At 47.6% G+C, this 16,550-nt stretch overlaps 1 protein-coding gene across 1 annotated transcript in view; it reads left to right on the top strand.

Annotated features, from left to right (window-relative positions):
• The first annotated feature begins 6,056 nt into the window (after nucleotides 1–6,056).
• The window catches only part of LOC144169797 (phosrestin-2-like), a 239,963-nt gene continuing 229,469 nt past the window's right edge, over nucleotides 6,057–16,550 (top strand). The window contains exon 1 of the mRNA XM_077699156.1: nucleotides 6,057–7,424. Within this exon, the coding sequence (XP_077555282.1) occupies nucleotides 7,200–7,424 (225 nt within the window). The 5' untranslated portion in view covers nucleotides 6,057–7,199. The remainder of the gene's footprint in view (nucleotides 7,425–16,550) is intronic.

Here is a 16,550-nt window from a genome sequence, read left to right as displayed (position 1 = left end):
GAAAGAAAGAAAGAAAGAAAGAAAGAAAGAAAGAAAGAAAGAAAGAAAGAAAGAAAGAAAGAAAGAAAGAAAGGCCATAGCCAGGTTTGCTATCGTGGACGTAGGGAAATGAAAATGGGCAAAATTGATAACGCAGAAATTGGAAGGTGGAAGGTAGGAACAGAGTATAGACATGTACGCCCATCATTATGGCACTTGGCATTCAAGTTTAGTTAATGCCACCAGAATTTTTCGAGTATAGTCGTTTGTACAGTCCCTTCGTTCGGAGGAGGCGCTGTGCGCTTTCTCACCATTTAGGTTGATGACGGAGAAGGCCAGTGGCGTAAGAGCGCCTCAGGGAACGCCTGCGGAGACATTAAGATGCAAATAGTTGAAGAAAACTTTTTATTCAGACGAAAGACGTTAGCACTCGCATGAAAGGTATCGTATGGTGCCCGGCGTGCCTCAAACATCACACTCTTCACTTGCTGGCATTGCGATCAAGTAGCAGTAAGAATTTCTGAATTCGACCCCCAGCCAGAGACGGCGAGGAAGGGTTGCGTCAGATCAAGGTCGACCTAATGGAAGGGGGCATTTAAAGTGAGGTCAAGGGCGCCGATACGTGCCCTGGTGAATTCCTGAATAGTCGATTTGGACAGTAGTGTCTGCCGCGCTAGCACGCGGAGTACTCAAACTGCGGCCATTCTGGATCGCGGAATCTGTATGGTCGCCGCATTTTGATCTACAGAACCGGGTGCAGCGTCCGTACTGTTGCAGCCGACAATCCGCAGTGACTGGAGCTTGAATCTTGTGTAGCTTGAAGTAATTGTGTAGCAATCTTGTGACGCAACTGAACACCATGGACATACAGTATTTTTATTTCGGTCCATTTCTGTTCATAAGGTCCCCGCCACAGGACTGACTGAAGCGTCTGATGCTCAAGATTTGAATAGAAAATGGGCGGTCATCTTTGGCATAAACTTCAGCGCTGGGCATATGTGTTTGCTCCAACTTTTCTTCTTTTTTTTTTCTTTCTCTTTTTTGCCCATTTTCCCTTTCCCAGGTGCAGGATATCTAACTAGGCTCTAGCCAGGTTAACTTTCCTGCCTTCCTTCTACATCATTTCTTCCTTCCTTGTTCGATTTTGTGAACGGTGCAACATGGGACCGTAGTTCTGTGGTCGTGGAAGTGGTGCTATGGGCAATCTTGTTTTCAGCAGGCATGGGATCTGTTATATAATAACGCCAGCGGAATCAAATGTTGTAACCGAGCCATCAGTGTAAATATAGGAGAGGTCAGTGAATGACTCATGAAGATACATCAATGGTAGCAGTTCCAGTGCCGGTATTGAGATATTTCGCTCCCTACCTAATGGTGGGTCAGGTATTCAGCGCAGAACTCTTCACCTGAACGGCTTCATTATTTTCCGTTCTAAGTCAACCAATATTTTACAAGATTCAGGCCCAGAAATAGTTTGTAAAATCAACACAAACTAACCAGCTGGAGTGTTAAATTGGTGAATATCGTCTGGTCTTCTGGCACTTTCTTTATAGCTGCATAGCCGCAAAACTACGCCCCAGAAACAACATTGCCCACGCACGAAAGGTATGTGTACACCTAATTCGTTTTTTTTTTACCACTAGCATCAGGGGGGAGTTTGGAGATGCCGATCTTTTTCGACGAAAAGAAAATCTTGGGCGTATTTGAGGCAACAGATGAGTGGACAATAGCAGTTAGTAGATATCTGTTAATTGGAAATGGAAGTTTTAGTAATCAATTGCCACGTTGATTTCACAAAAGCCACTTGCTGCCGACCACTTTTTCCCGGTCGCCGTACCAAATCGACTCTATTGAGATGCTTTTCAAGCAACAACAGCTTATCACGTGGAGCTGTGGACAGTTTGTTGGCACCAATTTAAAACTTCAACTGCTCCCGCACCTAAGTTGAGAAGCTCTTCAAAAGCGAGGTGCACAAAACAAAGCCCACAACCCTTCCTACTTAAAAATAATTGTGAACCGGGTGCAGTGCTGTAGCATATGGGTGCCTGCTCATGCGGAAAGCAGCACTCGTCGCTGGCCTTACAGTTATGAAAATGACTGTAACTGTGCGTCCGCTGTGTTTGAATGTGGCTGGTCTGAAACTTGTTGTATAACGACTTGTAAACAGAAATATTCCGAAAACATGCGCCGGTATTATCTGCATTTCTCTGGGCTATATATTGCAGCAAAATTTAACACTGGAAACACGATACGAGAACAATCGACGATCTGTTGAGGCGGCACTACTTATAGGATTGTACCAAAACATGCTTCGTGTCCCTCAGGCAACTATTCGGATTCACTTGTTCTATTGTTGTTATTTTATACATGAGACAACCAACAAATTATCGGCAATATATACTTATCTGTTCTAATATACCGCCCGTCGTTTAAATTATTCCTCAGCCGCTGTCAACAGCAGCGCATGTTGTCCTAGAGTCGAAGCGTTATATCCCAAAGCTGAAATTGGGAGGTCACGTGCCACATTGAAGTCGTATTATGAGGGCAGCGGCTGTTGGTAAAGCCTGCTAAAAACGCGGTTCTGTATGCCTTTTTCTTATATAAATATTTTTTTTATAATGACAATTATACGCGTGCACTTGTGCTGTACAGGATGCGCAACAAATCACTTAAGTATTTGGACTATGCCTTTTTTAGTACCATAGTGGTAAGCGCCCGTGTATCGTTGGGGCTCAAAAACGTCTTCACCTGATTTTTTGGGCACCTTTATTGCAGTGATTACCGTGTTCTTCTATCACAGTCTCGTTTTCTCTTCTAGAATGGTCAAGATCTGCGTGCCTTATCAAAGAAAGGTGTGCCGACTGGTGTGCCGAAAGGTGTGCTAGCTGTGCTGCAGGAGTCTCTGTATCTTATTGTCGATGCGTAGATCTATTTCCTTAAAGGGCCATGCAGACAAATACACGTGTGTTTTAATCGAAAGATTTGGTGTTTCATAGCGCTGCCAGCGCTTGTCCGCCAGCAAACGATGGTTAATTCCTTGAGAAACTAACCAATTTAAGTTAAAATATTAATTCTTCCGCCATATTTTGTTTCTTGACGTCTGCGATCACGTAACTAGTACAGGTCTTCAAACGAACGTTAGTGCGCTGTTTAGTGGGCAGCGTACTGCAGAAGCGCCTTGTTTACCATCAGTCCTCCTAGATGGCACCACCACACTGTGCGGGACCGCTGTCCGCCTTCGCTTGGTTTCTGACCGTATTTGCACCTAGCTTGTTTTTTTTATGTTAGGTAGTAATCGCTCCGTGATACATGGGGTATGTTCAACAAACAGGGTTAAATAAAATGAACATGCATTACATATAAGCGAAAATAGCTCGTTCTGCAAGCTTATAAGCCCTGCCGAACTTGCTTTTGCTTTTGCCGGCCTCAGTCAATCGCACAGCTGTGCATATGACGTCATAGGTTCAAGTGCGGCGAATGAGCTAGTGAGTCGCACAACCATTCCATTTTCTCCTAATGACAAGCTTATTTGAGCGAAGTTTACGTTAATAGAAGTGTAGATACGATTCTAACGAGGCAATTTATCGAATGAACCGAACTGGTGGTTTCTCTGCATTGCCCCCTTTTTCTCTTACGAACCCCTCCACTCGGTGTTTTATCTTCTCGATGGCCGTGCCCTCGTCTACTTTTTCCTCCTCATCCTGCTCATCCCACTCCGAGTCCTCGTCGTCGTCGTCGTCATCTTCCTTGTAGTAGTCATCATCATCATCATCATCATCATTATCACCATCACAAAGAACAACAACAACTACTACATCCACTATCACATAATAATCGTTATCTTTATGATTATCATCCCAAACGAATGTACCGTCATGCTCTTCGGCCTCCGTAACAAGACAGTGGGCTTTGCTGCAATCATATCGCCACTGCAGGCAAACAAGCTTTCAGGGTGCTTTGAGTAGCTTTCTGGCGGTGTGAGGAACAGAGAGATGTCGAGAATGCCGGGGGCAGAGCCTGCTCCTACAATGGAATGAGAGGGTTGACACACGCGCGATGGGAAGGAGCGGCGGGAGCTTAATGAGTGGGAGGGGGGAGAGAGAATGAAGGAGAGTGAAGAGAGGGAGCGTAAGCCACGTCAGGTAGGAGGAACTGACTGCAAACGGATTCCCTGCTCAAATTGCAGGGATAGCGTGCTGCATAGCACGAATACCTTAGTCATTACCAATGGTTATTATAGCACCATTCGAAATAATTCTCCAACAAAAAGCGCATGTTCGTCCTGGTACTCCAGTGCTTTTATCCCACCGTACGCGGGATACGTCAAGGCCGGGAACAGCCGCCAGTAATTCAAAAAAGTGCATAATTACAGACAGGTTTGAAAGAATTTTTCCAGTAGGAAGCAGACTATCAGTTATGGGTACAAATAAGCCGACGAAAGGATTCACACGTGATTACAAAGCAGGGAAAAACAGGCACATAACGCGTCTTGCTAAACTCCTTCAGTAAAAAAAAGTAAATAAAACTATGAACGTATAATTACATCGCTTTATTAATGACTCCGTTCGAATGAAAATGTAGGATTACCAAAGTCTGCCTGTTTTTGTTGGCCTATGTGCGGCTACTCGTTTTTGTGGTTTTGTTTTGTGATTATTCATTTTTGTGCACTTCCGTATCTCGGGCACCTAAATATTCAGTTATTTCTTTACCCCAATCTTTTAAAAATTCACGTCAGGTCGTCTTTCAAGTACAAATGTCCAGCAGATATGTCATTGTTCCTTCCGGTGCCTTTCACACCTAATTGCGCATGTTCGCGTCAGGAATGCAAGCTATAATTTTTTCTCGCGAAATGCACCGACAGCACTCATCTTCGTGAGCTCTTGTGCTGGTACGTTACCCATTAATACTAACTCCTATATATGTGTTCACTAAGTCCATCAAGGAAAGATCAATAAACTATCACTTTCCTCACAATGTCTTCTCATCGTGAAGAGTTAACGATCCCCTGGCTACTGCGAATTTTGCAATAAAGCTCAATGGGTCATGCGTTTCATCGCATTGCTTCACTACCAGAATCAATTGGCGCAGGTCGCACTAGTGGTGCAAGGCTGGCGAAACGGCAGAGCTGGCGGCCTCTCTCCATTCGTCGGGGACCCGGCTGCTGCACAAGGATTTCTGGACTTCCCGCTGAAAGTTCTGTACGCCTGTCAGGCCCGGATCGTTTTGTACGCAGGCTTTCACAGTTAGCATGCGATAGAACCCGCGGCAACCAGCTTCGCGAACTCGGCGTCTGTTCTCCCCACTTTGGGTGGGAATGCACGTTAGGTGGCGACGAGAGCATCACGCGATTAAGGTCCCTAAAAATTTCAGGGACCTTACACGCGATAAGGTCACGCCATGAACGCTGCGCAGAGTGTTCTCGAAGGTCGAGCTAGCTGACGCCGGCTGCTTCTCACGAGGCGCACGTTCACCGGCGCTCGGTATTTTGTTGGTTTTTTTTTTTCTGCCATCGCCCTGGAGGAGCTATAAGCTTAAACAGCTCTGCCGTTAAAAAACACCTTTATTAGCTGAACATGTGAATGGTAGGATCTCTTCTGCGAAAAACCTCTTCAGTGGTGACCCACGTCCACAGCGGCTGTAACGATGGTTGAGTGGCCTTTCAATAAACACTTTTTGCTTACACTCTTGAACTACTTCACAAAACACTCCCGGTTCGTTACATACCCTGCCAGCTCCGAAACCCTAACGTATCGAGTGGAACTGTCATAGCGCTAATAGAGTGCACGTTGAAGCCGTAAGGTATCCAGATGAATTGTCATAGCGGGAGCTGGGAGCACTTCGCAGACACCGTGTCGCTCCAGCGCACGCACCAGCGCGTCTGACTGCTCCGACCTCTCTGGTTGCCCAGCGAGCCAAGCGACGGCAGCGACGGCGGGAAACAGCTGAGAGACGTGGACGAAGGCGAGGGCGACGGGCGCCACCATCGCGCGAACCTCGTCCCATTGGGCGATAGCGCCAGAGGCGGAAGTGACGCGCGCGCTCCCGGGAGTGTTCCGGCGCCCTCTAAAAGCGAGCACGCGTGCTTCAGCCAGCAGCGGGAGCCGTGTCGACCGCTCGGCGAGGGCGCACCACCCGAAAGCGAGCTTGTCTCTCTGCGCCGCGCGATGCGCGAAGGCGTGTGGTAGCACCGAGCCGCTGCTCTTGCCGGCGCAGGCAATCAACTGCCTTCCCCTCTCTCGAGCTCCGCAGAGGTCAAAGGGCGACTGGGCGGTGCACCCGCGCCTGCCCTTTCGCTGTCGTTCGGATTAATTCTCGTGCCATTTTCTTTTTCTCGATCCGTGTCGCCTTCCACGTGAGGATCCCATGTCAACACGGGTGCGTTGCTAAGAGTGCAGAGGTGGCTATCACGGAACGTTTGCTGGGAACTCCTGACGCGCTTGCTGCACTCGGAACTTGGAGCGCCAGGAAGTAGCTGCCATTCACTGTGCGCGCCATTTGGCAACTGCTCGCCCGGACAGTTACTCTTCAAGTCTGGAGGCAGATTCAACGCGGAGTAGGCCTGAGTGAGGAAGAATCTTCGCAGGAAAGTGCTGTCTGTGCGCGCAAGAGTGCATTTCCTCAAGGTGTGATTTGCCTCAGTTAGTGCAGATTCTTTTCCGTGATTCCTGACAGCTGCATCGATGGTCGCTCTCCCTGGACGTCAACAGAAACTGCGAGTGTGTTCTCCGGGTCGTGAATAACAGCCAACGACTCGCACCCTCGAAGACACCAGCACGGCGAATGGACTAGGGTTTCTCGTCACCCTGTCTCTGACCCGAGCGCCCCGGATTCTCCGTTGATGGCACGATCTCCAACAGGCCTGATTCGGCAACTGCAGTGAACGCGCGAACAGAGGATTGCACCTGCCCCTAGGATGTTGATGTGTGTGTAGGTGATCAGAAATTAGATCGCCGGTCGCGTCCTAGCCGCGTGCTTACAAGTGCTGCGCGGTGACGTCCGCTGACGGAGACATACCGGGCGGGCGCGCATCGCACCAGACGACAGCCACGGCGGGGGTTTTGAATCGGAGTAGTGGCAGCACGAGTAGCAGTGGCAGTGCGGGCAGCCCCTGTGGCTCTCCATCGGCGCCACCGTGCGTGCACAAACAGGCAGTACGCGTGGCCTCCACCGCCGTAGCTGCGGGCTCGTCCCCCAAGCTGTCTCGGGGCGGCCTGTGCTGCATGCACGAAGGGGCCACAGACGACGAAGACTGTGACACCGGTGGCCGGCCCGTGTTCCGGCCCACGTCGACGGGCAAGGTGGCGCGCTTCCACGAGCTTCGGCGCCAGGCCTCGGCCTCGGCCAAGGCCTCGCCGGAGCAGCGAAAACGAGAGGCTTCGCCTCCGCTATGCCATGTGGAGTTGCGCGGAAGAAAAGTCGTCAAGAAGACGTCGCTCGACAATAAGGTAAGGAGGGCACGAGTGTTTGTAAATTCAAATAGTTTTGCCGCCAAGTTGGCCAAATACTCAACGCTTCCTTTTAACTTGATTCGAGGACAGAAAAGAAAGCAGTGTTTAAGCTCCAACCGGCTCGAGTGTAGGATGCTAGACACTGCCGATTTTGGGAGAACCTACACGGGAAACAGCGCACTCTGGGCATTCAGTGCGTGCTGTGACATGGATACGCCGTGTCTCTGCCATAATATAATATCATCTTTTGACACCTTATTGGGGACTGCGTGGGTGAAATTATTTTTTAAAAATGTAAACACAGTGCCTGAACGGGTAAACTGACTGAGAAGACGAATTGCGCACTGTCATGGCCCGTCCATGCAGTTTTCACGTTTCGAAATTATGTACCCACTGGACCGCTTCCCAACTGTTCTACAACATTTGAATTTCTCCAGTACACTTCGCACGAAATTATAGCTATTTGATGCATGTATGACTTCCGTTTCGTAGTCCTACTTCGCACAGAAAGCAAAAGTATTGTAAAAGTTCGCGTCATGAGCGAGTGAACGATAGCACGAATGAAACAAAACAGAAAAGAAAATCACGATGAAGAGATTGCAATCATTGCCCAGAAGATATAATTATGAGGCTAATGATATCAAACTGGCAGTTTCTCGGACGAATTATGTTTAAACGCGTTCGAATTCTGTTTTGCAAACTCTCCTTCTGAGACATCTGGCGTCCCATGAAACATAGCAGTGTAACTAAATGTTTTAGCACCGCTCACTTTCATACGGTTATCCAAAACGGGATTTGTGAGAAGAGAAGCGGACCAGCTAGTCTATATTGGCGAATTCGACGATCCTCTCCGCGGCCTGGCAGTGCTGACGTAAACAGGGAGTGCGCGTACAGTACGGAGACAGTACGTTACCCAACCTCACCTGAACAGTTTATTATGACACCGAATTAAGAAGTTCCGAGCTTTACTTTCGAACATTTCCTGGAAAGCCAGAAAATGGCAGTGATTCCGTGTGGGGTTGGGCCTGGTGACATTATCGCAATTTCTGTCTTCGTTTCCCGCTTTGAATGCGAATACAAGAAAGCGTATTTGCGGCCTGCATTCCGGTATCAAATAAATAAGTTTAACGGAAGCGACATAACGCCCGGAAACGCAAAAAATAATCCACCACGCTTCCGACAACAATTCACCGCGTACACCAAACAACGCCACCACACACTACGTCTATTTCGTGGCCTGCCGGACGAATTTAGCATCTTCATTGTTATGCATAATCCTACTCGCTAGCCCCACCGCGGTTCTCTGCGTTGCTTCAACATTTGGTCTAAACGCACACGTTCACGTGCACACAGTACCATTATGAAGATTAAAAATTCTTTTTAAACCCAATAGACTGCAACGGCATTTTCAGTTCCAGCGTACGGCTTACTGCCTCATTCTCAAAAATCGAAAAAAAAAAAAAAACCAGTGCTGCTGTCGTCGTTACGAATCACACCCGGTATATCATTTGTTGAAAACGAGCTGGCTGGACAATAGCGCTAGCATCCTTTTTTTATTGCGTCGAGTCGGCAGCTACTATACCAACTGCGCGGTCGGCGATCTGAATATAAAATGAACAAGCCACTGCACAGAATCGCAATACCCACCCCCTTTTTGTTCTGCGCAGGCACACCTCGGCGGCTTCGGTCCGTCCGTCCGTAACGTGGGACACGTGATTAAATACAATGCCATAACGCCTTTTAAGAATAAAAGTCCTTTATCTAATAAAAGGCTGTTGTATATATGGGCAGATGTCTTTCTACGCCCTACGACCAAGGCCATCAAGGAAAATATACGGAAAGGTATATGTACGCGGTAAAGCCCCTGAAAAGAATTCGACGACCTACCTGACGGTCGTCAAGTACAAGCTCCTCGTGGACCGGTGATTTCCCTCCGCTTTGACAAGGACCGAAATTGAACGTTTCGCAAAAAGCTTTTTTAAGTGTTTATACATTGGTTGTCGCTGGGCTTTCACGTCCATGGAAAGCTGACGTACACGGCGGCAGACATCACGTCGCGGTGCCAAATTTTGTGACAGTAACACGACTTTTCACATTGGAACACGTTCACAGAACAAGGTGTTGGGTTTGCATTCAAAGCTTTTCGCAATCTCTTGGGTGCGTACGCGCTGTCGGAGTTTTATTTTTACCCAAAACAGCGCCGGCGGGCTGTGTTTTTAAATGGTCTTGTGCTGTGTGCTGTGTTCTGAAATAACATTCACCTCCTCAAGGTACGCTTTCTTAAAGCTGGATTTCTATCACTAGGCCCAGAATCGCAGTGAAGCATCCTTTACAAAAATACCGCCTTGTACTCTGTTTGCGTGAAGCAGAGGGACGTCACACATTTACAGCTACAGCTGTACTGACATAAACATGAGGACATGAGCGCTTATAAATAACAGGCGGGCTAGCGTTTGGTGACCGAATGAAGTGTTGTATCTATTACTCAAGATTATAAAAGGGAAAACAGCGCAAACTCAGACAAGACACAAGAAGAAGGAGGTGACAAACACGAGCGCTCTGCTCGTGTTTGTCACCTCCTTCTTCTTGTGTCTTGTCTGAGTTTGCGCTGTTTTCCCTTTTATAATCATGAACCAACTCGCCCAAGCCCTAACCCTTGCAAGATCTATTACTCTTATTTATGCCGTAGCGACGACGGTGTCAAAGCAGCTCAAGCAGATTTGATGATAAAATTAGAGCGTGACTGAGACAAGGACGAGAAAAGGACGACGGGACAAGCACTGTCTTGTCGTGGTCTCAGTCCCGCTCTAATTTTATCTCCATTATGCACCAACTTTCCGAACAGCGTGTTTTATCCAAGAAGATTGCTTTCGGATAATGTGAGACCTTGTCGAGGAGGGGGGAAGGGGGTAGGCTTAAGCATTTAAGCCTCTCAAATGAAGCCCCACAGGAAGCCCTAGATCTCTTTAGCGGCGTTCGCACGGGGCCGTAGTGATGCAGAGACTAACACGCCTTCATTCCACGCCTGAGCTTGCTGAATCGGAAGCAGGCCTTGGCGGATGTTTCTCAGAAAAAGACGAAATGAAGGGATAAACATTACTGGTTGGAGTGGAAGTGCCGGTATTAGGGCACGCGCCCGAGGCATGAGAAGCGAAAACTTTTCAACTCCACCATAGATAGTAGTATTGGTTACTTCCCGCTGGCAAAGATCCCTGAGGAATGGTGCCATAAAAACCGGATCATAAGTCGTCCTGTTATGCAGAAACGGCTGAATGTGCGCTAGTTGGATCATCATGACTTATGTACTGGTCAGCCTAAATTTAACTCGGGACACACACAAACTAAAAACAAAGCACAGCTCTTACACTACCAACTGAATTTTATTTCGCCTCGCGTTGTACCTTACACTCCCTAAGAATGTTATCATAGTGCAACAGCGGGTAGAAAAAGTTTTTCTTTGTCCATTTACCTCACAAAAACGAAGCGTTGTTTTTCGTATTTCGTTTGTGTGTGTCCCGAGTTAAATTTAGGCTGACCAGTATATAATAGGTCCGCTATATAAGTCCACCCTTTACCTGGAAAAAAGTTGGCAAAAAAATCGTCTATGCACTCCGTACTGGTGGTTAACCAGCGAATCTGTAACGTGCGGCCAGTGCTTACTCGTGTGATATACTATTTATGGTTCATTAAAGTATTTTAGTGCGCCGCAATTTGGCGCCCGGTGCAGTGGTTTGGCGGTGACGGTGATTTCCCCGGAAACGAGCGATTGAACCGGACATTGAAAGCCGAAAGAAAACGGAGGAAGAGCGAGCGCGTGGCAGAAGTGTGAGGGGGAAGGCGGCACGCGCTGCTATGGCGTCAGCTCTCACTGCCTCACCCTCACACTTTCGCTATGCGTCACTGTCGATGTGCGCCATCCCCCTCACACTTTCGCCACACACCCCTACCCCGTTTCTGGCCCATACGAACCACGTGACATTTGCGCGGGAGATTCAAACACGATTTGCAACAATATGCTCGGTGACGGCGACGCGCTGCGAGATAGCGGCAGGGTAGCTCGCGTCGCCGTGCGTTCGCTGATCACGCGATCCCTTCCTGAGACCACGGAGTAAGAATACTTCCTGAGACGCAGCAGCTATGCGCTGTGACCGAGAAGACTGCATCGCGTTGCGCACAAATTTCGTATTAGGGAGTATGGTAACTGTCAGCTGCTTTTTTTTTATTATACTTTGCGTTTTTGTGGTATTTTTTTTAGTTGCCGTTTTTGCTCGTGGCGTCGCTGGTTGTAGTTGTAAGCTGCCTGCTCCTCGGGAGTACGTATAACGTGAGGCCAACCCATTTCGAAGTAACGGGTGGCCGCCGTTTGCCATTGCCACGTTGACACTGCTTTACCCGCGCTGCCTATCGGCCTGCCCGTTGTTATCCCTTGATCTGTACTTGACCCGTGCTTGAAACGGGGCTTGTAAAAGCACAACTTCAGCTGCAACCTCGCTTCCACCCCTCATGTGAATAATTAAAAACAAACTTTCTACACCATTAGGTCGGTTCGGGGCTTTAAGAAAACAGAAAGCCTGCGAGGTCCATTTAAACAAAATTTTCTATAAGTACGAAAATTAGCAATAGCGACCGGCTGTCCTGCTTTTAACTTGCCCCTGTGCTAATGAACGCCATCGAGGAGGCGTTCTTCTTTTCTTTTACCAGCTGTCACCAGGGTTTTCTAAAAAGACGGCACGCTTATTAAGCAATTCAGTGCTCATAAGCGCGGTGTTCTAGAGAGATTGAGTTCGAGCTTCCAGAGTGACTTCGTAATAAATAAAGCCCAAGCCGCAGTCCTGATGTCCTTTTTTTCTTGAAAATAAGTTGAGGGCTGTTCCTACGGCTCGGAGAGAGGAAAGCTGTCATAGATAGCTTCATCTAGGTGCTTCGAAGTTGGGAGATTATTATCGGTCGAGAGCGCGCGCTTTATGCCTTGGCAGGTGTCAGGGGAGGACTGCTCACACAGACGAGCCGCGCCTAACACAGACGAGCTTGTCGTGCCTAAGTTACAATGTCACAATCCGCGCTCTTACAATGTCACCATCCGGTCTCCCCACATTTTTATCGTTAAAACGGAAACAGTGGTTCATGCTGAGGCAGGGTAATATAGGTGCGCATCTGCATCCGTAAGAAAAGAAATTTGGTAGGACAGAAAGTTGAGGTAGTTGGACGTGATTCATATTAAAAGCGCGCCTCTCAGGCTATCTTGTTGTCCTCTTCTTGTGTATCGCCTGTCTGCTCTTTACATATGAAAAAGAAAGTTGGACCAGTTTTAGTACTTGCAATGGCTGCTTTATGATTGACACGTGCGAGAACTGCGAGGCAAGGTTTTAATGAACGCTTCGGTGGTTAAAAATAGAGTGAACAGGAGGTTCGCATCGTGTTCTAGCAAATTCAACCGTCCGGTTTTTCGCCTTCTCTCCACTTACAACTTGCTAAGAATAAACAGTCTGCTTCGCTTTTGTTTTGATGGCGTTGTTGTGCGTGACAATATTGTTCAACTAAATACGCAAACTAAATCGTCTCATACAGCCGGAGTTAGTATTTCAAGCACTGCACCGGTTTATCCTAACTACCGGGCATTTGCACTAACGATAAATTTTGTTTGAGAAATTCGTTATTTAATAAGCTCTTTTCTTGTTTATATATGCCGATAACGGGGCTCTATTATCCACCGTTCCTGGTATTAGAGACTACTCTCCGGTATTAGCGACTCCTTTGAAAACCCATTTCGCGTTTTGAGAAATTTAACATACCGGGGCTGTATTATAGGAAGCGTTTTATTCGTTGAATCTTCTCGGGCAAGATTCCGAGCGTGATATCGAGACAACAGCTTTGGTTTCACGGTCCAATGTTCCCCGCGTATCATGGCGTCCGCTGCCAGCTTCCATTTCGGTAAATGCAGAGGCGATAAAACGAAAAGTTTTGGAGAAGAACTTGGCTGTCGCCGAAACCTCGGCGGGAATAATGCGCGCACTTCGCAGTACACACTAGCGCTTTTATTCCCGTCACGTAGAGAGGAAACGCGGGGGCCTTATCAGCGTAGACGCGACGGCGCGGGCGTCGCCGCGAATCTAATGAGAAATGGACTGCTTTTATTTGAATCCACGATACACACAGCAACTCCAAAAGTAGGCAGAGATGTCGCTTCCATTCCCAGGTGACTTCCCTCAGCAACATTTCGCGAAAAGGATCAAAGCAAAAGTGAAACACTACGGTGTGGTGCTATACTCGGTCTATTAACGGAACAACATAAGCATTTCGCACTTGAAAAGGGCAACCAATGATCCGGCAACGCGGGTGTAGGAACCCCCAATAGTGCGTTGTATTACGTATAGGTGTAACGGGATAACGTATATATATATAATAACTAGGGGCGGGCGATTGATCGATTAACCTTCCGATTAACCGATTAATGCTTTACTAGATATCACATTTTAGCCGGTTAATCGATTCAAGTCATGCGATGAAAATAAACCAAGAGTGCACGGGTTGAAATTCGATGCCAGAATGTAAACTTGCGTATAAATAATTCGCCTCACGTAACAACAGCAAATGGTGTGAGTATGCTCAGAGGTTATATTTTGATGAATAGCGCCACTATTGTTTCCCTTATGTCCAGGAGAGACGTAAAAAGGAACACTTCTTTATACAAACACAGCGTTGTCTATGTAGAGAAAATGGGAAAGCGGGCATTTACACCGTTTTGGCGCTGTATAGTCTAACGCGGCCATACGTAAACAACGATTAATCGTCTCATCCAATGACGTCGAGCGCCTGCGTTTCTCATTCCAGAAATAATGCGAATGCCGAACGCGTTTAGAAGCGTCACGGACGCATCAGCGCCATGGCGATGTTCTGTTTACCCCATCTGAAATATCTGTCAGCAGGCCTAGAAACATACTAATGCCAAAAAGCGTTTCTCAGAGCTTTCACGTGAAGAAGAAATAATTATCTATCAAGGCCTGAAATTATCCCAATTTGAGTATGTAGATCACCTGGCAGAAAAAGCAACCGTGAAACGTGCACTATTCTTCTCTTTTTTTCTCTATAAACCTCCGACGCCGATCAGTAAATCGAGTAAAGCCTGCCTATTAACCAGATTAAAATTTTTAATCGACGCCCAGCCTGATATTAAAGCTGTCAACAACAACAAAAGAGGATAGTAGGTCCTGAAACATAGCTGGCTTCCTGGATGGCTGAATTCATGTTTGTTTTCATCACTTTGTTAACGACCTAGATTGTCACGCTTAGAACGCACCACGGTTCGTTGCTTTCTTTGAAAGACCTTGACTTGGGTTTATCACCTGTGCTATATTACATGCCTCCACACAACAAAACTTAGTAAATGCCGCGTTAAAGGGTAGCAGGTGAGACACTGGCAACGCCACCATTACTGCTTCTTGTTTCGATCGTTCGTGCTGCGCGGAGCTCCGCAAAAAGCGTACACGAGGAATTCCACGCCTGACATAAACATCTCTCCTCGACACACCGCGGCCATTATGGCGCGAGTCGCAAAACAGAATGGTACTCTTCATGACTTTCGCTCGCCAAAATGCAAAGATAGAAAAGGAGATATGGGAGGGGGGAGGGAGTATGTAAAAAAGGGACGCTTAGGCGACGCGTCGACTATTCCTCTCTCTCTCTCTCTCTGATGGCTCAGAGCCCTCGTACACCGGATACCACGGGTTGTTTACCGCCTTGAGAGCGAACGCACACCCAACGTCGCCAAAACGTGCTTCGTGCCTCTTGTCACGACAGCCGTCAAGCGTGAACTCATTTTGCCCATTGAAATCCTAATGCCCTAATGAAATGCCACGGCGGGGTGGGAGCAAAGGGGTGAGCGCGTGAACCTGCGCAAACATCCGTCTTATAGCTCCTTGCAGTTTCGAATAGTTACTGCTGTTTCTATTAGGTTGCCGTTACGTTTATGCGTGGCAAGGTCGCTCGGAACAAGATGCCCTGATGTCCGCCCTCAAGCATAAAGCTCCGCATAGGAGTGACCTCCTGGCACTCCTTTTCGTCGCTTCTTCGTCTCTATCTTCTGGCCACGCGCTGTACACACACGTAACCATAGAGACTATCAGAAACGCTGTCACTTCCGCTGGGCTGTGAAGCCAATTAAGCTATAGACGCAGGTTGAAGCATCGCGCTCGTGCAGCTTATTTCTTCTTCTGTGAACGCAGGATGCGTTTTACCAGTCACATTTTATACCGGAACTCTCTACGAAAGTGAACGCTCCACTTTACGGAAAGAGCAACCCAGACACATTTTCTCCTAAAGAAAATTTATCCCACCGGAATCAAACCTCCGTCTTCTCAGCATACGATTGAAGTGCGCTGCCATGGTCAATTGGGAAATGTACGAAAGCAATGGGGCTCCTAGATTTTCACTCGCGGACTGCCTGAAGACTACTCGTGACGCAATCCGGCGCTCAAATTTCCCGCGTATTCTTAAAATACCCTCGGTCCCAGGCAGTCCTCACACTGCCCACTTATCAAGGACTTTTAAGTGGAGGATGTCCAATGAAGGGACCTAAACGCATGGCGGTGGCTCAATAGCTCCTAAGCGCACGCTGGATCGCTCGGAATAATTAAAAGGGCATATGCCGTGCTCGCAAACTGGAAATAACCAACAGGCTTTCTGATGTCGGTCAGACCTCAAGAATAAGAATGCACTAAGTCAGGATGGCGGTGACGAGGGCAGTGGGGCTGACAGTGATAAGTGCCAAAGACGAATCTGTGAACATTACCTGTGGGATTGATCTTGCGTCCGTGAATGATCGGGTTATGATGTAGAAATGTAGGGAATTTATGCATAAAAAGAAAACAGTTTGCCCTTACCCTTCTTTGTTGTAATTGAATAAAAATGGGGGGGAGGGGGGGAGGGGGGGCAAAACATCCGTGTGCCTTTATTTTCGGGTTGAATTCCGAGAAGTTCGTGCGTTCATGTGTACACCTTTCCTGGCACATTTCAGCGGTAGAAGACACTGTGCTTGTCATTCCGTCCAAATGTACACTGATAAAAAGAAAAGTGCGAGTCGTTTGGAAAGGCTTCAATCGCAACATCTCTGAACGTATTTATTTC

The sequence above is a fragment of the Haemaphysalis longicornis genome, unplaced genomic scaffold, assembly GCF_048455015.1.
Source record: "Haemaphysalis longicornis isolate Haplotype H1 unplaced genomic scaffold, Haemaphysalis longicornis Haplotype H1 scaffold_2, whole genome shotgun sequence".
Lineage (NCBI taxonomy): Eukaryota > Metazoa > Arthropoda > Arachnida > Ixodida > Ixodidae > Haemaphysalis > Haemaphysalis longicornis.
Note: the sequence above shows the minus strand (reverse complement) of the source record. Positions and strands in the feature narration are given on the sequence as shown.